The sequence below is a fragment of the Manis javanica genome, chromosome 6, assembly GCF_040802235.1.
Source record: "Manis javanica isolate MJ-LG chromosome 6, MJ_LKY, whole genome shotgun sequence".
In the NCBI taxonomy this organism is placed as follows: domain Eukaryota; kingdom Metazoa; phylum Chordata; class Mammalia; order Pholidota; family Manidae; genus Manis; species Manis javanica.
Genome location: NC_133161.1, coordinates 144,707,048 through 144,731,809, shown reverse-complemented (window position 1 = coordinate 144,731,809; position 24,762 = coordinate 144,707,048). Strand labels below are relative to the sequence as shown.

Below are 24,762 nucleotides of genomic sequence, written 5' to 3'. Positions count from 1 at the left end.
CCTCTACCAGGTTGGGTGCCTCTTTCTCTGTGGTGGGTGTCAGCTCATCTCGGCCAGGCACTTCTCTCTAGGAGGGATTCTCTGCACCTACTCACCCAGGGCCTACCTTGGGTCAGGAAATGGGAACTAAGAAGCTGTTGAGCCTAGGGCTGTTTCGAGAAGGGGGCGATAATATCCACAGGGTCACCCCCTGAACCCCACAGATAGCCAAACGATAGATATCTAAGAGGAAGGCAGAAGCGGCATCTCCGGTGGGCGAAGTTACCCTTGCCCACTCTTGCCGTGACCTCGGGGAAGGGGTACTACCCCGACTCCAGCATGGGCGTGGTGGCCATAGGTGCTGCCTGTTATCAATCCCAGAACCTCCTTCCCTCGCGCGTGGTCCTCCCGCCCCTCTCCGGCGCCAAAGCCCAAGCCCCGCCCCGCGCGGGTGCGGCTCCTTTAAGGGCGGGTGGGGGCGGTGCGCCGGCCGTGTTGTCAGTGTCAGTTCTGCGCACGCAGCCCTTCCGGAGCCGGTGCCGGTCCGCGAGCCCCCGCGCCTCTGCAGACGAGGTCTGGCGGAGCTCAAGCCGTGGGAGGAGTCTGGCTCTGGCCGGCGACTCACCCTAGTCGGACTGCCAGGTCAACCGAGGAGGGACCCGGGCCACGGAGAGGGACCCCGGCGTCGCGAACGTGCAGGAGTCTTCTCATCGATCCGTGGCATCCACTAGTCCCGGGCACCCAGTCCCGGAAAGACCCCTAGCCCGCACGCCCAGCCCCGGGGGAGCCCGCCTCCGCCCCGCGGCCCGCCCGGGCCATGCTCCCCCGGGGCAGCGGCTGAGGCCGAGCCGGGACCGGAGCCCGCGCGGAGCATGGATCTGGGCTGGGTGCAGCGGGACGTGGGCTGGGCGGCCCTGCTGATCCTGTTCGCCGCCTCGGTGCTCACGGTGTTGGGCTGGCTGTTGCAGTATGCCCGGGGCTTGTGGCTGGTACGGGCCCACCGGAGCCGGCGCCCGGGACCCGCCTTCGCTGCCGAGCCCGGGGGCCCCCTGCGGGAGCTGGGCGTGTGGCGCTCGCTGCTGCGGTTTCGGCCGTCTCGGGCCGGAGCCCCCGAGGAGCCAGGCGTCCGGGGCCTCCTGGCGTCGCTCTTCGCCTTCAAGTCTTTCCGGGAGAACTGGCAGCGGGCTTGGGTGCGAGCGCTGAATGAGCAGGCCTGCAGGGACGGGGTGAGTTGGACAGGGACACCTAGGTAGTCCCCTCACTAAGCCCTTCCTTCCAGAGGAGGGACTGCTCAAGCCAGGAGGGCTGCATGGGCAGGCATGGGGACCACCTGGGGAAACCCATGGCTTGCTTCCTCTCTGGGGTCAGAGAAAAGAGTGCAGGTGAGGCTGAAGGTTGTAGAAATCCTGCTGTGTCCTCAATATTCTATTCTTGTGATCAAGGTACTCTCTGGCTCCAAATCCAGGCACAAGTTGCTGTTCTCATAGCAACGCTAATCCCTGTGCCTGAGGGCACTTCCGCCTAACCTTGTGTTGGTTGTGTTGGGGGAGGGAGGGTAGGAGGGAGACCTGTGCACCTGCATAAGGAATTTGCTTGGTCCTCATGCCGCCACACCCTTTAATATTTGATGCCTCAAATCCTTGGTGTCATCAGACATATTCCCAAGGAGCCTGAATTACACGCCCCCTAAACCCCTCAGTATTTCCACTGCTACAGTCTAACACATCCTTCATGATGCTTGCAGTGTATGTTTCAAGGGAAAGGTGTGCAGGTGGAGAGCAGACCGACAATCCATGCCCTTCCCAGTAGATGAGCATGAAGCTGCTGCCCCTTGAGGGTCAGTCACAAACCAGCCCAGCCTACTTCCTTCCATTGCACCACGGGCATCTGGTCTCCCAGGAAGTGGGGCAGGAAGCATGGTCATAAGACTGAGGTGGGGTGGGAGGTAGAGGCTGCCCTCTCATGGGGTCCCCTCCCATCCTGACTCAGTAATCTCTCTTTGCCATCACAGTCCATCAGCCCCTTGGTTCAGAGGGTTCTCCATTTACAGCTACCACTAGTCTGAGGGCTTTTGCTCTACCAGCTAGCTCCTCTGATGCCTGGAAGCAGAAGTGGCCACACAAGAAGTTGCTCTGTCTCCCCTGCCAGCTGGCCAGCAGAAAGCTAGATTGGCATCTGTTAGTCTACACCTTGAACTCACCCCTCCACCCAGCTCTTCCTGTACCTTGTCCCTGGGTCAGGAGTGACTCCCTAGGATGGCTGACTCAGCTGGACATTGGCCTCCCTTGCAGGGGGTGGGGAGATTGGGGTTCCAAGCATCCATCTCCCCTTATCTCTGGTCCTGGGTTTGGAGTAAGACAGCAACAAAAGTTGGCTTCTCCTGGTTTGGCAGGCAAATGAGCCCCATGGATTTGCTTCCTCCATCCCACGACCCACGGAAGAGCTACTAGCTGTCTGTGCCTGCTTCTCAATTCTTCCTCCCATCCTGCTCTCCAGATGGGCCTGCAGTAGGTTGCATCCACTGTGGTGGAAGAATTAGGAAGCTCTTTCAAGACCTAAACAGGGCAGTTTTCTGCTCCCTAACACAACCCTGCTGTCTACCTTGCAGAATTACGCAGGTCCCTGGACTCCTGAGTTCTCTGAGCTTGCTTTTCTTTTCTTCCCAGTCCCTCTGGTAAAGTTCCCCAAGGCCATGCTGAGCTAGTCTTTATTTCCAAAAATATGAATAGAGTTGCACTCTTGTACCTCCACATCCTATTTGTCTGGAAGGCTTAGTCTCGTTTCTCCAGCTCTTGCCGTGAATATAGTGTCCCTACCACTTTCAGCCATAGCTCACTGTGTCTCTGCCCAGCTATTACATATAGGTGGCAAACAACATCATCATTATTGTCTTTCTATGCACAACTTTCTTTGGGGGTAGAGTGGGGAATGAAGAGGAAGGTGGAGGGAGGAGAGGGTATTCCAGGAGGAATCAAGGTGATCTCGGTTCGGAAGTGGTCTAGCGCCCCCGTTGTCCCGAGCAGCTGCAGGTCCCTGGAGAGGCATGGCTGGAGGAGAACACTCCCTGTCGGAAAGCCCTGAGCCAAGGAGGGGCCGGAAGCCAACCTACAGCTGAGTCCTCTGCAATGCCAGGGCCCAGCCAGCAACTGAGTAGGGCAGCCCTGCAGTAGGAAGCTCTAGAGACCTGATCCTATGCCCATGTTGCTCCCTCAGAGTTCCATCCAAATCGCCTTTGAGGAGGTGCCTCAACTCCCGCCCAGAGCCAACATTAGCCATGTGACCTGTGTAGACCAATCAGAACACACCATGGTAAGGGTCTGATGGGCACTGCCTTCTTTAAGGCCTGAGTGGATCTGATCCCAAGAGTTCCCTTTAGTCTGGGGCTTCTCTGAAGTCTGTGAACCTGAAGTCTTTGAATGCCTTAGGGATCTAAGGATTGGCTTCAGGAGGTCTGAGAATCCCACTAGAGTTACATGCAAAATGTAGTATACGTGTGTGTATCTGTTTCTGGAGAGAAGTGTTTGACTTTTATTAGATTCTCCTATGGGTTTGTGATGCTGAGAAAGTGAAGTCCCAGGAAAACTGAATGGGGTGGGGTCTGCTAAGGGCAAGGCAGGGATGAGCACCCTTCCTTCAGTCACGCCTCACCCTCCTTGCCTCCATCCCTCGCTGGCCTCAGGTGCTGCATTGCCAGCTCTTGGCTGAGGAGGTGATGTTCCCAGTCTCTGTGACCCAGCAGTCCCCCGCTGCCGTCTCCATGGAGACCTACCACGTCACTCTGACACTGCCACTAACACAGGTGGATGGGGATGTAGGAAGCTGAGTTGGGCAAGGGGTGGTCCCGTTGCCTCAGCCTTTCCCGGTCGGTTTCTCTGGGATGGAATTTGGAACGGAGGGTCCTGGGGAGTTGAGAGAAGTAGGAGTAGTAGTTGGGACCAGTCAGCCCAATCCCTTTGTCCCTTGTCCCCAGTTGGAAGTCAGCTTGGAGGAGATCCCTGATGAGGGGCTGCTTGTATCCTGGGCCTTCACTGACCGCCCCGATCTCAGCCTGACGGTGCTTCCCAAGCTGCAGGCCAGGGAGGTAAGGGAGCAGGGCTGGGAGAGGAGAGGCAGAGCAGGGGAGGTTGGCAGTTCTGGGGGCTGCCACCTCTTTGTTCTCTTCTCCATGCAGAGAGGTGAGGAGCAAGTGGAGCTCTCCACTATTGAGGAACTGATCAGGGACGCCATAGTCAGCACCCAGCCCGCCATGATGGTCAGCCTCAAGGCCTGCTCTGCCCCGGGAGGCCTGGTGAGTAGGTGCCTGAAGCAAACAGTTGGCGTGCATGCTGTCCCTGGGACACTTTTGTTCTTTTTACCTCCTCCTTCTCATAGTTACCCAGTGAGAAGCCACCCATGGTGGCTCAGGCCCAGCCAGCCATGCCCAGATTGACCCGGTTATTCCTGCGGCAGCTTCAGGCATCCCACCTGGGAAGTGAGCTGGAAGGTGAGAGCTGGAGGCAGCTGGGAGACTGCCGAAGTCCTGGTCGCAGGTGCTGCCTGCCCCTCTGCCACAGGCACAGCCTCCCTATTCCTGAGTGGCTTCCTGTCTTTGATCTGAGCTTTTTAAAATTTCTGGTTCATCACAGGCCCTGGGGAACTGTGTTGTGTAGCTGAGCTCGACGACCCCATGCAGCAGAAGTGGACCAAGCCCGTGAAGGCTGGTCCCCAGGTGGAGTGGACCGAGGACCTGGCATTGTAAGGAGCGACTCCCCTGTCCCCACCCCTACTCTCTTGGGCAGACTGAGGAACAAACTGTCAGCATCACCCTGGCATGAATCAGACTGTTTTCAGTAAACCTTGGTGTGAACGCCTATTGTGTGCCAGGCCCTGGCCTAGGTCCTGGGGATACAAACATGACGAGGAGACACCCCTACTCCTGAGTTGTTCCCAGTTCTCCAGGCAGAGGCAGATGTACATAGAGAAGATGATAGAAGTGCTCCAGAGAAGGTTTACGTAAGGTGTCGTGGGAGCACCTAGCTGGAGAGATTAATTCTCATAGGGGCTAAGGATCGGAGTAGGCTTCGTAGACGAGGTGGCATTTAAATCACACCTTAGAGTGAGAGTAGGATTTCAACAGAGTGTGAGAGGAAAGTGTTGGCAGAGGGAATAGCTTGAGCAAAAGAAAGAGGGCAATTTGACATGGAGAGAGACATGGGGAAAGCAGGGTGGGGAGCACCACGGGGGGACTTGAATGCTCCACTGGGGAGCATCATCTCTACTTAAGCCCTGTCCCATTCTCTCGGGAAGAGGGAGTGTTTGGAAGGCAGGAATTAATCTGATTGGAGCAGTTGTTCCATCTTACTTATGCACATCTCTCTCTGCTTTTGGCCCATGATCAACTTGGGGGGACTCAGTTTGCTAATCTTCTTCCTTCCTGCCGCCCCTCCTCTTGGCTACAGGGATCTGGGCCCCCAGAGCCGGGAGCTGACCCTCAAAGTGCTGAGGAGCGGCAGCTGTGGAGACAGTGAGTCTGGGGCAGGAAGCACCTCCGGGTGGGTGCCAAGCCGGGCCTGGTCATGGGCCTAGCTCACCATGCCGCCCTTTCCCCAGCTGAAGTCTTGGGCCAGGCCACCCTGTCTGTGGGCTCCCCTTCCAGACCACTGTCCCGAAGACAGGTATGCCCACTCACCCCTGGGCCAGGGAAAGGCCTGGGACTGGCGGCCACCATAGCAGTGGAGGTGAGAAGCCGACCCCTGGGGGAAGACGGGAGGACGAGGGGAAGGGCAGCCTTTGAGGCCCTACCCTTTTGCTCTTCCACCCCTTGGCAGCTTCAGTATGAGGAGGGCTCCCCCCGGAGCCTGGGCACTCCCACCCCCTCCACTCCACGCCCCAGCATCACACCTACCAAGAAGATTGAGCTGGACCGGACCATCATGCCCGATGGCACCATTGTCACCACGGTCACCACCGTCCAGTCCCGGCCCCGTGTAGATGGCAAATTAGGTAAAGAGGAGGAGCCTGGGAGGCCAGCTCTACCCAGGGCTCCTGACTACAGATTCTTGGCAGGACAGGGAAAAGCCAAGGAAAGCCCTAATTCCAACTCCCCATTTTCTAGCCACATCTTCCTCATTCTCTTTGTCTCTCTCAAACTTTCCCTTATATCCCTCCATTTCCTCAACTGTCCCTCCCTCTTCCCCCTGGATCTACCGGCCCCTCATTCAGGACCCTTGCCCTGCCACTTCCGCATGTCCCCTTCTGTCTCTTCACAGGTCTCTTCCCTTCCTTTTCCCCAGCCCCGAGTGCCTAATTGTCCCTCCCTCTTGCCTCAAGCCGCCAGCACCCTTGGGGCCCCTCCACCAAACCCAGTGGCCTCCGTGGTACTTCTCCCACTCCTAGGGCCCCCCCCCCAGGATATCGCTCCCATCACCAGGGATCCCATGGAATTCCCCGTACCTCTTGTGGACCTCTGTGCCTCTGTGCACACTCAATATTTTCATGGCATCTTCCCACAGCCTCAGCGGACCCTATGGCACTTTCCCACACTCCCATTGGTTCCAATTGTGTCTTTTTGTTCCCATGACATCTTAATCACCCCCATGACTAATCATGCCTTAGTCACCCCTGGTCTCTGAGTCAACTGAAATCTGCATCTCAACAAAGACGGTAGGGGTGGGGGGGCCACACTGAAGCACCCCCAGCTCACTGACCCTCCCCCACCCAGCAGACTCCCCCTCCCGCTCCCCGTCCAAGGTGGAGGTGACTGAGAAGACAACAACCGTGCTGAGTGAGAGCAGCGGCCCTAGCAGTGCCTCCCACAGCAGCAGCCGTGAGTGGGGAATTGGGAAGTGTGAGTGCTGGTTGGCATCAGGGCACCAGAAGCAAAAACCGCTTTGGGTGGGGCCCAGGAGACGAAGTCCAAGAAGGAGTCGGGAAGGAGTTACCCATCCTCTGTACTCCCAGCAGGGGAGAGCCACCTTTCCAACGGCTTGGACCCTGTAGCGGAGACAGCGATCCGCCAGCTGACTGAGCCGAGCGGGCGGGCCGCCAGGAAGACGCCCACCAAGCGTAGCACTCTCATCATCTCTGGTGTTTCCAAGGTAACAGCACTCTGGGCGGATGAGCTGGGGTAGGAGAAAACCCTAATGGGTCACTCCTGCCCATTAAAACGTGTCACTCCTGCCAGGTGCCTGTTGCTCAGGACGAATTGGCACTGTCCCTGGGCTATGCAGCATCCCTGGAAACCTCACTGCAGGATGAGGCAGGGACCAGCGGAGGTCCCTCTTCCCCTCCCTCAGACCCACCAGCCACGTCCCCAGGACCTCTAGATGCCCTCTCCAGCCCTACGAGTGTTCAGGAAGCAGATGAGACGACACGTTCGGACATTTCCGAGAGGCCATCTGTGGATGATGTCGAGTCGGAAACAGGGTCTACTGGTGCCCTGGAGACCCGCAGCCTCAAGGACCACAAAGGTGGGGAGACATTAGTAGCCTCCTCCCCCTATATCCAGTATCCTGACCTGGGTCCTGCTGGACACTCAGGGTCATGGGAGCCACAAGCCAATTTACCTTTCTCCCCCCACAAGGGATCGTCACCATTCCTAGCCTGTTTCAGGCATCCTAGAGTCAGGAGGGAGAACCTGATGCCTCAGGTCCTGGCTTGGATCTGACAGGCATGGGTGATAGGAAGGGATGCCGAGCTATTTACCTTTACCTCCATTTTTCTTTCTTCCTGGGTCTAAAGATCTTACTTCTCTTTTTCTTCTTTTTTTCCTTCCCTTTCATCCTGTACCCTCTCCCCTGGGTATGAGGAATCCTCCCCTGGGCCCACCTAGAAGTGTCCCTCGAGCATAGTCCGTGGATGGCTGTGGCACTTGACATGTCTAAGAATGGGAGGCTTGCCCTCATTTTCATCACTCTGCCAATGAGTCTGTCAACCACAAATGTACTTATCTAATTATGATTTAAGCCTGTATCACCTCTTGGGATAATGAGATACCCGAGTCCAAAGCCTGTTGTATAAGCACCTTTCTTAGTAGACTGCTCCTGAATTTACCTCTTTGGAGTATTCCAAACTGCTTCCTGCTCCCATCCTGGAATTTGGCCGATGAGCTGCTGTCAACCCACTTTGTCCCTCCAAGGCTTTATAGGCTTTAGGAACACCTTCTGCTTAGCCCTTGCCTTTCCACAGTGAAGTGGCCCAATCATCAGTCTGACCTTACAGAACAGCTGGCCCCCTGATATTCCCCCTCAGGGGCACTGGTCGAGAGTGCGCCCAGAATCCCATGAGCACCACCAGTTTTCCTTAGGAAGGATGAAGGGCATGTTTTGTCTCCACTTTCTTTCCTAAGGATGCCTGGATTCCAGGCCCAGGGACTGTTCTGTTCCACGTCTTCGATCCTCCATCCCTGGTCCTCTGTCTGCCCCCCACCCTGCCCCATCCCTGCTGCTCCCCTCTTCTCTGCCTCAGCCTCCCCTCTTCTCCCACAGTGAGTTTCCTGCGCAGTGGCACGAAGCTCATCTTCCGGCGGAAGCCCCGGCAGAAGGAAGCCGGCCTGAGCCAGTCACATGACGACCTCTCCAACACGACAGCCGCGCCCAGTGTCCGGAAGAAGGCCGGCAGCTTTTCTCGCCGCCTCATCAAGCGCTTTTCCTTCAAATCCAAACCCAAGGCCAATGGCAACCCTAGCCCCCAGCTCTGAGGGCCCTCCTCGCCTCCAGAACTAGGAATGGGCGGGAGTCCTCTCTGCCCATTGCACACATCCCCTTCCATTCCCCTCCTGGGTTCCCAATAGCCTGGGCCAGGCAAGTCCTGTCTGCCCTGGGCTGTGGGGCCCGTTGGAAGGGAACTTGCAACGGGAAGCACACGAGAGGCGGGCACCTGTGCTGAGGACATAGAAGAGGGAGTGGGTGGCTGGGAGGAAGAGGGGGGCTCTCTCTTGGCATGTGTGGGCATTCCTCAGAACCGGTTGCCTGCTATTGACACTGGCCCTGCAGGGGAGTCCCAGGGTGCTCAGCTCCTCAGCTGATCCTTCCTCCCTTATTTATTCTCTTTTCTATTTATACGTGTGATCTAGGACCCTCAGTGAACAGGTGAGAGAGGGTGTCTCCCAGGTGACCCTTCTTTCCTGTCGCAGGAGGGTAGGCAGTTCCCTTTGGAACGGAGTTCCCATGCCTCCCTCAGGTCCCCACTGCGACCAGCACCTATGTCTGCCTCTGAGGACACTGGCAGCTCACAGGAAGCCGGGCCGGTGCCCGGGATGGGGGGCAGGTACTCCCCACCTCCTTGCCTCCCCTCATGCTCCTTATCCTGCCCTCCCTCTTTATTACCATTTTTGTACTTGATGCCTTCTCTGTGAGCAGTGGCTCTTTTGGAAGGAGGGAGCCAGGAGCTTGGTGGGAAGCCTTCCACAGAGATGGCTTTAGGGGCTTTATTTAAAGACTGTGTGATGATTGATGATGGAGCAAAAGCAGGGCCGCACCTCTGTATGTTAGGAGATGATGATGTCCATTGCTGTGTGATGGCTTGGAATTTAATTTATTAAATTAAAGTCAAATTGGAGTTTATAAACTGGACAACTGGCTATCCTTGGAAAGGTGAGTGATCAGCAAGGCTGTGGCATTGACAGTGGGCGGTTCAGAGACGGGGGCCCAGATAGTGATGTGGTGTAGGTGATACACATACTGGATCTGCTAAGTTCCTGCAGAGGGGAAGGGACATGAAGGGAGAGTATGGGAGAGCAAGAGTCTTTAGAGGGGGAAGTTGTAGCAGAAGAAGTCAATCAGGAAAAGAAGTCAGTGGGCTAGTACAGCATCTTCATTTCCCTTTCTTGAATGGGCTGCTCCTTCCAGGATAGAATGGAGGCCAGAGCATGGCCTCTGGATCTAGACTGCCTGGATTTCAGTCTCAACCCAACTACCTGTGTGACCTTGGGCAAGTTATATAACCTCAGAGTGCCTCAGTTTTCTCATCTGTAAAATAGGGACTGTGGATTATAATCGCTATAATTCGGCTATGGGCGAGAAGTAAATGAGGAAAGCTCTTAGAACTCTGCTGGCATATAGTCAGTGCTGAATAATGTGAACAGTTGCCTCAGAAGAGCCACATTGGGAAGGGGAAGTCTTACAAGGGTTTCATCATAATAAAAAGTCTCATTCCTAAATGTGGGCAAGTTTCAGGGAGTATGGATACTAGCAAACTCTCTGTCCCTCGTTCCTGTGCTCTCGGACCTTACACAGGACGTGTACCAGGCAGGCTGCTGCAGGATGTCAGACAGCACTGGACCAGGAACACAAAACCTGAGTGCGTCACAGACACACCAAGTGACCACTTCTCCTTTCTGGACCTCACCTTCCTCATCTCTACAAGGGTGGCCTAGATAATCATTCAGGTCACTTCCAGCCTTGCCACTGTGACTCACCTACATCACAGGGGAATCAGGGTACATGCCTTTGTGTGGGTGGCATGAATTGTTGATATTCCCCCATGCTTCTCTTCATGCCAGTCACAGAGTATGGGATATTCAGAAAGTGGCAGGGTATGGGTTTTTGGTTATTTGTATATAGCAGTATGCTCAACTCTAGGTCATGAAAACTCAGAGATTTATCAGGCTATTTCACCTGATCTGAGAAATGCAACTCAGTGGTTCACAGAGGAGCAGTTTATATAACCAGATAGCCAAACACACCGAACTTGAAATTTCACAGGAAACTTTTGTTGAGAGGGCAGGTATCCAGATTCCCACTGGACCTGTGGATTGAGTGAATGGTAACTGGAAGTTGTACACAGCTTCCTTTGCTGAGCTGCCCAGAGAGCAATGGAATTGCATATTTTGTAGTAAAGAGCCTGATCACATGTCAAAAATTGGGAATTTTAAATGAACTACAAAATATAATCAATTTTATCCACTTTATACTTTCAGAAGATATTCACAGCTCTTGATAAGTATGAATTATACTTTAAGTCTTCGTGGCAGCTTTTAAAGAACAAATCTCAGGATACATCTGAATTATCCAGCCAAAATTGTGGTCTGTTTTCAAGAGAAGCAGATTGAGATGGAAGTGCACTATGCTAGACAGACACTGTCTCAAATTCTGGAAACATATGTGTGGATCCCAGAGCTATTCTGAAATTTTTGCTCTGTAAAATATCGTTTGATTCTACACTGTTCTGTGAATGACTTTTTTTTTTCCATAAAATTGCTAAATTAAAGCTAAAAGCTATCTCCAGTGGTGTAAATATGAATTAGAATAAGGTTGGCATTTTGCGAAGTATTAATATAACTGTACTTTTGAATGAATAAAAGTGAGAACATATTTTTGTTACTTTTGAATTACGTTTTGAAACTCCTATTTTAAAATAGGGACAAAGCTGTAATTCACTGTTGTTAGTAACAAACTTCATACACGAACTTGATTTTACTATTCTTAACGGTGTCTTTAATTTCATTTTATTTATATCAAACATTTAATGTGTTTCCTGACTCTGTAAGTTATATGGGCTTGTGTTTAGGTTAGAAAATACAGACAAATATAACAGTAAGATATATACCAATTCCAATGAATGTAAGGCACATAATTCATTTAACAAATTTGCCTGGAATCCTTACTGAGTTTCAGCCACTAGGCTGGCTGGGTTTATAAAGGTGAAGATCACTTACAATCCCTGCCCTTCTTCACTCAACCAAGTCTGGTGGGAATTCAGACAAGTAAACAGGCAAATGCGGTACAACATGATAGAGCTGTCATGGGGAAATACAGGGAAGGGATGTCAACTTCTTGGAAAAAGACATATCTTCACTGAGACCAGAAGAATGAGTAGGAATCAGTCAAATATATATGTGGGAGGGGAGAGGGGGAAGATTGTTCCAGGCAGAGGAAACGGCAAGTAGAAGGCAGGACAGGGAGAAGGAGGCTAGGTATGGTGGAGAAACAAAGAGATTCGGGGCTGGACTAGCCGAAAGTGAAGTTGAGAAGGACTCAAGACACGGTTGAAGTACGCAGGGCCCAGATGCTGAAGGGTCTAGAAAGCCTCAGCATGGTTTTGGGCTTTTGTCCTGAGAGCAACAGAATCCCGTTTGAGTGTTTAAAGCAGGGTGATCGGATCTTCTCTTAGTAAAAAAATCACGTTGAGTGCTGCGTGGAGAATGGTTTCGAGGGAAGCAAGAGCACACAATGGAATCAGGTTCACGTAGACGTCTGGGCTGGACGTCGTCGTTAGACTAGAAAGGGGCGTTGACGATTAAGAACGCGGGATGAATTGGGGAGAGCCTGTGTTTAAACGGAGGTAGAATTCACAGGGCTTGGCAATCAGGGATGGCTGCCCGTTTTTGATTTGACGTAGTGGATGGATGATGACCTGGTTCACTGAGCCTGGTCACAGAGGAAGCACAGGCGTGGGGGAGGACGGCGGGGAATATCGGTATTTAAGAAATAAAATGAAGAGGGTGAAGGATAGAGGTGGTATACCCCGGTCTGGGCCGAGCCGGGCGGGCAGCTGTGGGCAACCAGACTCGCACGCCTCCTCATCCCATCGCCACCCACGCGGACAGCTGACGCAGTAAATTGCAAGAGGGTTAGGGCGACCAGCGCCGGTCCTGCGGGTGCCCGGGTGTGTGTGTTGCGAGTGGGTGGGGGGGGGAAAACGAGCACCGAGCCTGCGCAGTTGGAAAAACTCGGGCCCTTGGGATTCCCGCCTGCGCCTCGCCGGGAGCCCCGCGGCGCCAGCAGTACTACCTTTCCCCGCAGCCCGCCGCCCCCTATTCCCGCCCCTTCCGTGTTTTGGTCGCGCACGGGTTCCGTCAGTCACAGAGGCCATTGGCTGTTAGGGGCATCCGAGAGCGGCGATTGGCTGTCGCTAGCCGTCGCTCAGGCGCCCTCCCGGAGATGGTCCGAGGTGGGGAGAGGGCAGCCGGGACCCGGGAGCGAGGGTCGGTAAGCTGGGGTACCGGCTTGGCTGCGTCGCGACGGGGGGCGCTCTGGGCAGGCCGCCGAGACCGGGCTTCGCGCCAGTCATTTTCGCGACGGTTTTTCTTGCAGCTCAGCCACTCTGGTCTGCCTGGCGCCCGCAGTGCCCCCGGCCCCCAACCCCGACTCGACCCTCCCTGGGCCCGCTCGTCTGGGCCTTCGCTGCGGCAGAGAGACGGTCACCTCCACGCCTTAGGGGTAAGGACTCCGGAAGGCCTGCGGGGCAGCGACAGGGTTTTCCCCCCCTAGACGGTCTGCTACCTTTTCTCCTAGGGGCCCGGTCCCCACCTCTAGGGACAGGCCGTTCCTGCTTCGCCTGCCTACTGGGACTTCTGTCCTCATTTCCCTCTCCGGGCGCTTTGTTTTGGTCGTTGTAGTCACACATCAGAGTCTTAGCACTTCGACCAAATTGTGAGCCCTTAGAAGGTTCCGGACCTGAGTCCCTCTTGAACCCCACTCAGGGTGCACTCGGTCCCTTGTGGTACTATTTTTGCTCTTATGTGTTTGCTAATTGTGTCTTCCTCTGACTCCTGGTTTTAAAATAGTGTTAGGAATCCCTCGGGTTGTCCTTTTGTTGACGTTTTTGTAGAATTCATGCTTCAGAAACAAGGAAACAAATAGCTAACACTTGCTGAGTTCTTGCGGTGTTATGCTAAGAATTTTAATATCCATTATCTAGTTTAGTCCATAAATCCGTTCAGTGAGACAGGCATAATTATTCTAATGCTACATGGGAAACTGAGGCTTAAGTAAGTTTCCTAAGGTCATAGCTAGTAAATGTTGGAGCTTTCCAACCAATCCGTTGACTCCATCACTTGTTGCTATGACATTAGATAACCCATTTTACATTTAAGAAAACAGGTTCAGAGAAGCTAGGTGATTTTTCCAAAAATAAAATAATAAACTTTAGATCTACCTTAAAAGGGCTTGTAGTAGGTGTGTGTTGGTCCTGCAACACTGAACTGAACAGGACACAGGCGAGGCTTTCTAGGAGCTCACAGCTTATCAGAGGAAGCTGTTTTGGGTATTATGCATACAGAGACAATCTCTATGGGGGTAGGGAATCAGACAAGGAGAGGTACGACAGGCAGATGTAGGAGGAAAATGGAGCCAATCTCCCTGGCTTTGAATTACTTCTCCATCACAGCCTAGCTTTGTGACCTTGGGGTAAATGACTTAACCTATCTGGGCCCATCTTATCTGTGAAGTGCGATGATAATGGTACTTAGCCTCAATAGGATTGTTGTTAATGAGTTTTTATACATATAAAATACTTAGAACAGCGCTTGAAATATGGTAGAGGCTTAACGGGTTTTGTTATATTCTAGGCAGAGCAAACTAATCGAGACAAGAAACTTAAACCCAGGTCTTCTGACAACTGGTCCAGTGCAGCCTCCAGTATGTAAGCTGCCTCACTTGCTTTCCTTGCCCACAGAAAGGGGAGCAGTGACTGGATAGTCTGTGTCACAGCTCCCTGGTGTAGAAACAAGCAGGGCCCAGGGAAAGAAAGTAAGAAGGATGGGGGACAGTGAAAGAGAGATTCAGAGATCTTTGCCTAAGTTCCAAATCATTTCAGACATCTGGACAGCTTGCCTTTTGGGCCTTAACCAGTATAGCAACAAGCCTGTGTTTAGAATATTTGAGCAGAGTCCTGGGACACAGACAGATGTCATATAGTTTCTGCTCATCAGCAGCTAATATTGCCCAGTTGGATATATGAGAATAGAACACACAATGACTGTGAGTGACCATGGGCAGCATACAAATAGGGTTGAGATTTTCAGGTGGTAGCTGTGCCTGCCGTAAAACCAAGAGGCAAAGGTAAAGTAACCTGAGGGGTGGGATAGTTTAGGAAGGATTCCTGGAATGTGATTGTATCCTGACATTTACTGAGTACCCAGAGAGTACAAAGCTCTGTGCTAATGCCAGAAATGGGAAGTAATGAGGTGATGGTCCCAACCCTTTCTAACCCCCTTTCTAACCCCCTTTCTGGTCTAGGGGAGACAGACATTCCATTCCGTTGTAATGAAGTGTGTACAGGGTGTGAGGGGGACAGGTGGTTGGATATTCCAGCTGTACCTGGATAAACTGGGGAAGGGCTCACCAAAGAGGGGACATTTGGGCTTGAAGGGTGAGAAGAAGTTGCTAGGTACAGGGTTTTAGGAGTAGGTGGTATGTTTAGGGATGAAGATGATTGGATCAGAGAGGAAGAGGGAATGAATGGACAAGAGAGAAGCCAGAGAAACAGCACAGTGTGCGGGGAAGAGCATACTTGTTGGGTTAGAATCAGGGCTCCTATACCAAATGAAATGAAGTTTGGAAGAGGACTCATGACAGGGCTGACAGGTGATAGACCCTCCGTACATGTTAGTTCCCTTACCCCACTTCGGGAGAAGAAAGTTGAGGCCCATTGGAGCAGAGCCTTGCCTGCCATACTAAGTGGACTTGATTCTGTAGGTAGTAGAGTCAGAGGAAGTTTGGGATGGTAGGTCTGAATTAGGAAACCTTTCCCTACCCCAACATTACAAAAATAGTCACCGTTTTCTCCTAATAGTACTTCACTGTTAGTCCAGGAGCAGCCCAGCAACCCTAGGTACACCCAGAGTGTCAAAGGTGACTGGCTTTTCTGAGGAGGGGCAAAGGCTGTGGACTGAAAAGGGTTTCTCTGGTAAGCAGTTAGGTATAGTAGGCTCTTGTGCTTGGAGGCATGAAGGTTTTATTTTTTTTGTATTTGCCTGGTTTTCTCCTCTCAATAGGTAGGAAAGGCCTTTTGCAGAATTCCCACCTGTCTCACACAGGCCAGAGGGAGCAATGTCCCACTTCCTTCCAGGGTCCACCACCCTAGTGCAGCAAGAATCAGAATCCTCAAGAAGGAGGTGACCCTTGGGGGCCAGAGTCCAGGCCTCGTAGTGTCTTCTGTCCCTCTGAACTTTTTCTTGCAGAGTTCTCTACCATCCTGTGTTTTGTTTTAATGAGGGAAACTGTTCTTTTATTGTTCCTCAAGCTCTGCTGGAACTGCCTGCATCAGAACTGGGGTGCTAAGGTAGAAAGGGCAGATTACTAGGCTTAACTGCAGCCTTCTGGAATCTGAACCTTCAGGGGAGCGCCTGGAGGTTGCCGCATTCTTACTGAGTACCTTTAGTCTTTGAATCTGCTTTCTTCAACAGCTGTTGTTACTGTCTAAGCATGCTGAGCCCTGCATACATCTGAGGTTAAGGTATCAACTAGACAGATACGGCCTCTTCCAGTGTTAAGAAGCTTAACAGACATTTTTATACAAAGGCAGATTGTATGGCACTTTAAAAGTCTGGTGGGGAACTTAATGGCAGGCCTCAGTAAGAAATAAGGAACTTCTGGCCACATTTGCAGGCTGTGTGGATTAGAAAGCATATGGACTTTGGAGTCAGCCTGACCTGACCCTACCACACTACTAGTGTGCGGCCTTGAGCCAGCCAATTAACCTCTGAGCCTCAGGTCTTTATCTATAAATTAAGTTAAAAATAGTACTTACCTCGTAGGGTGGTGGTAGTAATTCGGTGACACAATGTAAAGTCTTTAGTACATTGGCATATACTTTAGTATACTTGGTATATCGTTAAGTGTGAAGTTAAAACCAAAAGGTTTGTTTTCCCCTTTTTGAAGATGGGGATATTCAGGGGTAGGAGAGTGAAGTTTCTTGGCCAAGGTCACACAGCTAGTAGGTGGTTGACAGGCATTTGGATTTGAAGCCTGTCCTTCTCCGAAGCCCTCTCTTTGAACCTGAGCATTGTTTTGCCTTCCGTAGGAATCATTCCTTCTTGGCGAGTTGCTCTGAAGCTTCATGAGAAAATGTCTGTTAAGGTTCTTAGCTCAGTGCCTGGCACATGCTCAGTGATGTTAGCTGGTGTTCTCCCTTCCCAAGAATACCAGGCAGCTGCCAGGGGTTTGAGGAACTGTTACTCTATCCTTACTGAAAAAGCACAGGGTTTCTCTCATCGCTGGAAAAATGCCCGCTGGTTCTAGGCAGGCTGCCTGCCCAGCTGTTCCCTTCCATGGCACTAGGGTGGCATCCTGCAGCCGTGGGCTTCATCCTCCTCTAGGTTGAAGGCCATGTCGACCCCTGGGAAAGTGGCCCGAAAGGAGAACCTGGAGCTGCAGTGTGAGTGGGGGGCCTGCTCGTTTGTGTGCTGGGCCGTGGAGGAGTTCTGCGAGCACATCACCCAGCACCTGCAGCAGCATCTGCCCGCCTCCCGCTCCGGCTCCGGGGAGGAGGAGGAAGAGGACCTGCTGGGTAAGGGAGCAGGGTGGGCAGAGAGCTTGCGGGAAGGAGGAAACCTGACTTCCTTTCCCCAGAGGGAGAAGGCAGCCTGGGAGAATGTGGTTTACTTTCTCCCTGTGCCTTTCTTTGTTTATAAAACATTGTAGACTCATTATATGGAAAACTCATCCAACAAGGATACATGGAATGAGTGCCATCCTGCAGTCAGGAGGCAATTCCTGACATTACTTTAGTGAATATTTTCCTGACTTTGCATGTGTATACATAAACTAGATAAATAATGATTTTATTTTTGTAAGAGGATCATGTGTACAAGTTGACAACCCGCTTTTTTTCACTCCGGTAGTTTCTCTCTCTCTTTTTTTTCTTTCCCACTGTAACCACCAGTGGGGAATACATTTTACATTACAAACCCATTCACAAAAGTTAAAAATAGTTGAAATAGTACTTACCTTTATTGAATGTTCTCTGAAATGTTTTATCTTATTCTCATCATTTTTTTAAAAAATGTGGTTTGCAGTTGCCTAAACTGATTTCCCCACCCACCGATAGGTCGCAGCAGTTTGAAAACCTCTGTTCTACAGGAAGCAGAGAGGTGGCTCTCCTTCCTCCACCTCAAGTGCTGTTTTCAGCCTAGTAACTATGAACTGTAATTGATTATTTTGAAAGTCAGGTAATATTTATCAAAAGAGAAGTTGGATTATTATATTTTTTCAAGTATCTACTTTTCAAAACAAGTAAACCCCTAAAAACATGGAAAATATGGTGCTTAGAGAGAGGTGCTAGAGAGCTAGGAAATAAATTGGAATTGTTGAGGGCCTTCCTGGAGAAGACAGGTCTTGGGCAGAATATGGGGGGAAGAACGACTTAGGGTTTGACGGGAAGGAATGGAAGGTGTCCCAGGTTGGGAGGCAGCATCTGCTCAGCTAACAGCAGAAACTCAGGGCCAGAGGAGTGCACACCAGCCACACCTGCAGCCTCCGAGCTTCCGGCACCAGGCCTTGCACACCCATTTCCCTCTGCCTAGCCCACATCTTCTCCACCGAGTTTACAGATACTCACTCTTCAGATCACGACACAGGGACACTTCCAGGACATCCCTGTCTATGTCAAAGTACCTCTGGTTAACTATTTTATAGTACCACAGGTCCCCCTCCCCACTTAGTGGACATTAGGACTAGTTGCCATTTTATTTTTATACGTGTGAGTATTCAGTTTCAGTCAGTCTCCCTGACTGAAAGCTATTCAAGGGCAAGTCTGGGGCTCTTTTCTCTTGTTATTATATCCCCAGTGCCTGGTACATAATAGGTGGCCACTAAATATTGGTATCTGCTGAGTGGACTCCTGGTAATTTGGTCAGAGTTCAGCCTCCTCACTTGCTGCAAAGTGCCACAGGTGGAAAGAGAGCTGGGCTTCGGAAAGTATCCGACTCTTCTTTCTAACCCCCTTTCTGCAGAGGAAGAATTCTCCTGCTTGTGGCAGGAATGTGGCTTTTGTTCTCTGGACAGTTCTGCTGACCTCGTCCGCCATGTCTACTTCCACTGCTACCACACCAAGCTGAAGCAGTGGGGGCTGCAGGCCCTGCAGAACCAGGCCGAACTCAGCCCCTGTGTCCTGGATTTCCAGAGCCGCAACCTCATCCCAGACATTCCTGATCACTTCCTCTGTCTGTGGGAGCACTGTGAGGTAGTAGGAGTAGAAGGAAGCTGGGGATCTTTACTCAAGATGCCTTGACTCTCTCAGGGACACCCTGTGTTCCCGAGGCCCCTGCTAGTGTGTCTCTTTCATTTTTGGGTAGCTCCCTGCCCGCACTTTGCTATCCCCACCAAGTCAATTTGGGAGACAGCTGAGAAGCCCCCTTTGGACATGTGGAGGTGAGAGTCCCTCCACCCACCCTCAGCCTTACCCCAAGTTGCTCCTGGCACAGAGTTCCTTCGACAATCCTGAGTGGTTCTATCGGCATGTGGAGGCGCACACCCTGTGCTGTGACTACCAAGCGTTTGGCAAGGACAACCACGTGGTGCTGTGTGGCTGGAAAGGTAGGGCCATTCGTTAACTGCTGGCTTTTAAAGAGACCCTAGGAGTGCTAAGGGGCTGGGGCAGCTAGGGATGGGACCGGTCCTGCTGGGCAGGGTTGGCTGCTGGCTGGAGAGACCTGGGGGTACCAGAACCTACTGTGGGGGGTTTGTGTCTGTGGCTTCACGGGGCCTTCCTCCCAGGCTGTGCCTGCACCTTCAAAGGCCGCTCTAAGCTCCGTGAGCACCTCCGTAGCCACACCCAGGAGAAGGTGGTGGCCTGCCCCACCTGCGGGGGCATGTTCGCCAACAACACCAAGTTCTTCGATCACATCCGTCGCCAGACCTCATTGGATCGTAAGCACTCAGAGAAGAAGGGGGGCGGGTGCAGGTTGTCCTGGGTGGGGTGGGAATTGGGGGTCTGTTCTCAGCAAGGGGGCCACTGGAGGTAATGCAACATGGCCACATCTACCTTTAGGGCTCAGTTACTTGCCCCAGACTCTGCTCATTCAGATTTTCAGCGTCATTAGATATTGTTATTCAGTGCCTACCATGTGCCGTACCTCTTACCACAGTGAATCCTCACAACAGCCCCATGAGGTAGGCTTATCCCCCTTTTTGCAGATGAGGAAACTGAGGCTCAGAGAGGTTAAATCAGTTACCTGAGATCACACAGCTAGTAAGTGGTCAAGCCGAGATTCTGATTCAGGTTCTCAACTCCAAGACCCATGCTCTTTCCACCATGCTTTGTCCATCCATAGTTCTAAGTTACCCTTCCCTCCTCGGGTGGTTCGCTTTTGTCTGGAAGGTTCCCTCCCTGGGGTCGCTCTCTCCTCTCTGCCTCTCTGCCACCCCCACAACCCACCCTTTTTCCTGCCTGCCCCACCCCAGAGCAACGCTTTCAGTGTTCTCACTGTTCCAAGAGATTTGCCACAGAGCGGCTGCTGCGGGACCACATGCGTAACCATGGTGAGTAGCCAGAGCGCTGAGCCTCCTCGCCCACCCTCCCAGGTTTCTCTTGCCCGCAGATCACAGCCTCATCTCTGCTTCTCTCAGTGAACCACTATAAGTGCCCTCTGTGTGACATGACCTGTCCGCTGCCATCCTCCCTCCAAAACCACATGCGGTTTCGCCACAGTGAGGACCGGCCCTTTAAATGTGACTATTGTGACTACAGGTGAGGGGAGCCAGGGACCAGAAATCAGCAAACTTGTGTGTGCCAGGGTCCTCATGCCCTCCCGGGCCCCCCATGCCCTCCAACCCTCCTGACCTCTCCTGGCAGCTGCAAGAATCTGATTGACCTTCGGAAGCACATTGATACCCATAGCAAGGAGCCAGCATACAGGTGTGATTTTGCAAACTGCAGCTTCAGCGCTCGATCCCTCTGCTCTGTCAAGTCCCACTACCGAAAAGTGCATGAAGTGAGTGGAGCTGGGGATGGGGGAGAGCTGCAGAGGTGTGGGGAGTTGGGAGGAAGAGCTGTTCTCATTCTCTCTCCTCTTCCCTCCCCATCAGGGAGATTTAGAGCCAAGGTACAAATGTCACGTGTGTGACAAGTGCTTCACAAGGGGCAACAACCTCACGATGCACCTTCGCAAGAAGCACCAGTTCAAGTGGCCCTCAGGGCACCCCCGTTTTCGGTATGTCTCAGCCCTTCCTGAGATTCACACAGATTTTTTAAAATACATTTTCAATAAGTTAAAAACCTTGAATATAATGGTGCTTTGATGTCCACCATCTCCATCAAGGAACCCAGAGAATAGGGGCAAAAGTTAAGTTTTCTGATTTTGCCATCCAAGGCACTATGCCAACTCCAGTAAATGGTGCCAGAAGTCTTGTAGCCAGAGCCTAAGGATACTGTCTGCAGTCCATGGCCTTCTCATAAATCCTTTGACACCCCCACTCTCCAAAACAGATCATTCCTCCCTCCCTCTTGCAGGTTTCTACCTAAAATTTTACATTTTGAGTAATGATCCTTCCCTCTGTCTTCTGTATATTCCAATAAAAACCTTGTCTTCAGTGCCCATCACTTAATATTCCTGGGGCTTCCTCCGTCTTGTATACGTCCCTTACCTTGCCAGTCCCCAAGCCATTCCTGCACCCTCCCTGCCTGCCGTTGCTGCCCTCTGTGCTCCTGCTTCACCAGGTACAAGGAACATGAAGACGGCTACATGCGGCTGCAGCTGGTTCGCTACGAGAGTGTCGAGCTGACCCAGCAGCTGCTGCGGCAGCCCCAAGAGGGGTCAGGCCTGGAAGCGTCTCTCAGTGAGAGTGGCCTGCAAGGCATCCTTCTGGAAACGGTGTCAGGGGATCCAGGACCCAAGCACGAAGCTGAAGAGGAAGAGGAGGGAGGGGGGCGGTGAGAGGACAGCCCTCTCAGCCTCTCAGGACACTCCACTCCATTACCCACGTGGTGAATCAGACCAATACCCAAGGCTAGCGAGCAGACGAGCGATTGTCTGCTGTGTGCGGTCCGAAGCCCCAGGAGAATCCCCTGCGCCCCAGCCCAGCCCTCAAGCCCTGCTCCGGGTCATTGTGGAAAAATTTCAGGAAATAGCCAAGGAGCCAGAAGTCCAGATGGTATGGAAGCTGCAGAACCTGACCATTCCTACCCAAGGCTCTGGGGTTTGAGCTGGGCTGGTGGCAGCGCCCCCAGTGGGTGGCCCTTGCTAATGGATGCCTTTAGCAGCGGTCCCGGTCCCGGTAGCAGTGTGGTCCACTCTGGACCCAACTTGCATCATTTGGCATACCCGAAGGCCTTCCCTTTTCTACAGACCGTGATTTGTGGGGATCCTGAAGAGTTTGGATACTTTGAGGATTTTGGACCCCTGGTTGTGTGTGTTCTTGTGGAGGGGCCAATAGGCTTGACCGTATCTCCTGGACATGATGGAGCAGTGATTAAAATCCTTAGGTAACTTGCATCCATTCCCATCTCTAGGCGTCCTTAGGTCCAGGGGTGTGACATGTAATTGGTTCCTGCAAGGGCCCTTTCCTCACAGCCAGCCAAGGCACTGTGAGTCAGGCAGCCATTTTCCTCTGAAAGGTTCCTCCTGCAACCCCAAGGACTTTCATGCTTATCCTCAGGGATGGGATTGGAGGCACTGAGTGTGTGTGTAACAGTTTTTGGTAATAAACACTTGGGCTATTACTCATTTCTTATGTTAACTAGGTAATAAGGGGCTACAGCTGCCCAGGAGAGTTGCTGAATAATTAGGCTTGTTCCTCTTCTAGGGACTAGGGTTTACTTTTGTTTTTAACTGTTCTCTTGTTCCCTGCCTACCCCCGCCCGCGTCGGTGAGCTTCTCCATATCTAGAGCATCTGCCATCTCTGTGGCAGTCCTAGGCACAGGCCACAAGTGGGCAGTGGCGGCGCTGCAGAGTGGGTGGGTCGGAAGATACCAGGAAGACAGCCCTGAGCACAGCCACAGCCCGGATGAGAACAAGTGCGTCTGGGGCAGGGGTTCTTTCCCTGGGGTCTGAGGAGCTGGGAAGGAGGCTTGGCAGCCCTAGGGAATGGCAGGCACTGGGATCCAGGAACCAAGTTAGAAAACTGCATTTCCCTAAGGAAAGGGTCTGTGCTTAGATTCTCAAAGAAACTGAAACCCTCCAAAATACGAAGCAATTCTTCAGGCTTGTCCTGCCGCTTCTGAGCACCCTGCGTCCAGTCTTAGGTTCTCTGCCACTCTGGTAGTCAGGGAAATACAGCGGTGTTGCATGGGCAGAAAGCTGCCCCAAAAGGATTCTGGGCCTCTTTTATTTTTATGTTATTGATTTATTAATTTTTTATTAAGGTATTATTGATATACACTCTTACGAAGGTTTCACATGAAAAAACAATGTGGTTACTACATTTACCCATATTATCAAGTCCCCACCCATACCCCAATGCAGTCACTGTCCATCAGTGTAATAAGATGTCTGGGCCTCTTTTAAAGGACCAAATTTAATTCTTATTAAGAGAAACAGTGGCTATGACAAATAATTGGAAACAAATCTTCACTAAGTCCATCGGCCATTTACTGAGTCCTATAGTCCAGGCACTGTGGTACGTGCTGGGGATACAAAGATGAATGAGACCCAGGACCTACCCTGGAAGGACTTGCTGTATAGGGCCAGGGAGAGACATGAGTGGAGTGGCAGAAGCCTGTCAGGGTTCATTTAGGAGGCTCAGAGGGAGTAGACAGTATTGAGCAAGGGATCAGGAGAGGCTTCAAGGAGGTGATGAGAGCTACCATCTCCACGGGTGGGCAGGTTACTCCAGGCAGAGGAAGTAGGGCCTGTAACCAGGCCTGAAGGGCTCCTGATGGTCTGCAGCAGAGAGGGCCACAGGCCATGAAGATGCTGGAACGGAAGGCAAGGCCACCTGCAAGGACCGTGTAGTTCTAGAACGGCCATCCTAATGATGGATATAAATTGAGAGAGACAGCCAGCTGGTCCAAGTTAGGGGGCTGCTGCAGGAATTCAGGCAAATAACGGCTTTAAGGGGTGTCAGAGTGGATGTTCACTTTGCCTCAGATCCCCTTCAAGAAATGGCAGTGTGGAGGACAGGAAACATGAATTAAAGGTTTCCACAAGCAAAACAGCTGAATTTTCAGGCTCACTTCTCTCGGATCCTGTACTGATTGTGCCACTCATGCCCTGTCTCCACTAAACAAATTCTCTACCTCTGTGTCATGTAGTGAGGGGCCCCCTCTTCACCCTCACCTTGGCCTGTGTTTTTGGTGGTTACACCAGTTTGTTGTGAAGCCACTGCCCTCTAGAACCCCTAAGTAGATATTTTACTGCCCAAACCATGCTCCTTCACTCCGGATACATGCAGTTGTACCCTTGGACCCAACAGCAGGCCCTCATATTTGCCATTAAATCTCGATTTAGTAGTCTTGACTGACAACTATCTCCAAGTAGTAGGTTAAAAGGTTAAATAGAACAGGGCCCAAAGCAAATCATTGAAGACCTTTCTCCTAACCAGGATCCGTTGAAAACTAAAGACTCTAAACCCTGAAAATACTGTGGGGCCCCATTCTCCACATAGAATTCAAAATGAAAATATTAAACCATGAAGTGTATATAAGGAAGTCTATATTATAATTTAAGGAAATATGTATATTAGCTATCAAATTCTGGTCTGAGTTTTTCCCTTTCATTTTTCAGTGCCCTGGTTTTACTAGTGTTCTAAGCAGCGGTTTGGGCTGCCACTTGAGCATTACCGATGCCATCCATTTCTTGGCTGGATCTTTCTTGGCCTTCAGAGTCAGGCCAGCACCCTTTCTGAAGGGCCTTCCCTGCCAGTCTCATCAGTCATACCCATACTAAAGCTCATGCTTTGTATGGACCACGGGGACAACAAGAGATTCTGGCTGCCTGCTGCGCGATGCCAGTTCTCCGGGAGGAGGGCCACCTAGGCTCACGTGTCATGGCTTAGAAAGCGTTGGATCGGGAGTTGAGGGGTTATTGAGGGGGTTATAAAGCCAGAGGCCCGTGGAAGGACATTAGAGGCTGGGGGTAAGTCAGAGCAGACCCCTGGAGGAAGGGGGTGACTAATTTAACTGCCATAGAGTTTCCTCTGGAG

General features: G+C 52.0%; 2 protein-coding genes across 5 annotated transcripts; both read left to right on the top strand.

Annotated features, from left to right (window-relative positions):
• The first annotated feature begins 515 nt into the window (after positions 1-515).
• C2CD2L (C2CD2 like) lies at positions 516-11,287 on the top strand. Of its 4 annotated transcripts, none has more exons than XM_036992863.2 (14): positions 516-1,205; positions 3,193-3,288; positions 3,659-3,778; positions 3,950-4,060; positions 4,151-4,267; positions 4,351-4,462; positions 4,605-4,713; positions 5,418-5,482; positions 5,569-5,696; positions 5,787-5,961; positions 6,683-6,784; positions 6,919-7,055; positions 7,142-7,427; positions 8,445-11,287. In XM_036992863.2, the coding sequence occupies exons 1-14, from the start codon at positions 852-854 to the stop codon at positions 8,654-8,656; spliced, it is 2,124 nt and encodes a 707-aa protein (XP_036848758.1). In that variant the 5' UTR covers positions 516-851; the 3' UTR covers positions 8,657-11,287. The 4 variants fall into 4 exon arrangements, with proteins under 4 accessions (XP_036848758.1, XP_036848757.1, XP_036848756.1 ...); XM_036992862.2 differs by having other exon boundaries at positions 6,680-6,784; positions 6,922-7,055; XM_036992861.2 differs by having other exon boundaries at positions 6,680-6,784.
• A 1,482-nt stretch (positions 11,288-12,769) lies between these two features.
• On the top strand, positions 12,770-22,341 carry HINFP (histone H4 transcription factor). Its single transcript, XM_073239626.1, is given in 14 exon segments — positions 12,770-12,887; positions 12,993-13,118; positions 17,000-17,190; positions 18,635-18,864; positions 19,106-19,217; positions 19,398-19,550; positions 20,085-20,162; positions 20,250-20,370; positions 20,476-20,614; positions 20,709-20,833; positions 21,340-21,544; positions 21,546-21,589; positions 21,591-21,636; positions 21,639-22,341. Coding segments are annotated over 12 exon segments (1,620 nt in total). The 5' UTR covers positions 12,770-12,887; positions 12,993-13,118; positions 17,000-17,009; the 3' UTR covers positions 21,825-22,341.
• Positions 22,342-24,762: the final 2,421 nt, after the last annotated feature.

Coding starts and splice junctions, on each gene's coding strand:
- C2CD2L (XM_036992861.2), top strand. CDS start 852: ATGGATCTGGGCTGGGTGCAGCGGGACGTGGGCTGGGCGGCCCTGCTG. Junction 5,697..5,786: donor CGGCCACCATAGCAGTGGAG/GTGAGAAGCCGA, acceptor ACCCCTTGGCAG/CTTCAGTATGAGGAGGGCTC. Junction 5,962..6,679: donor CCGTGTAGATGGCAAATTAG/GTAAAGAGGAGG, acceptor TCCCCCACCCAG/CAGACTCCCCCTCCCGCTCC.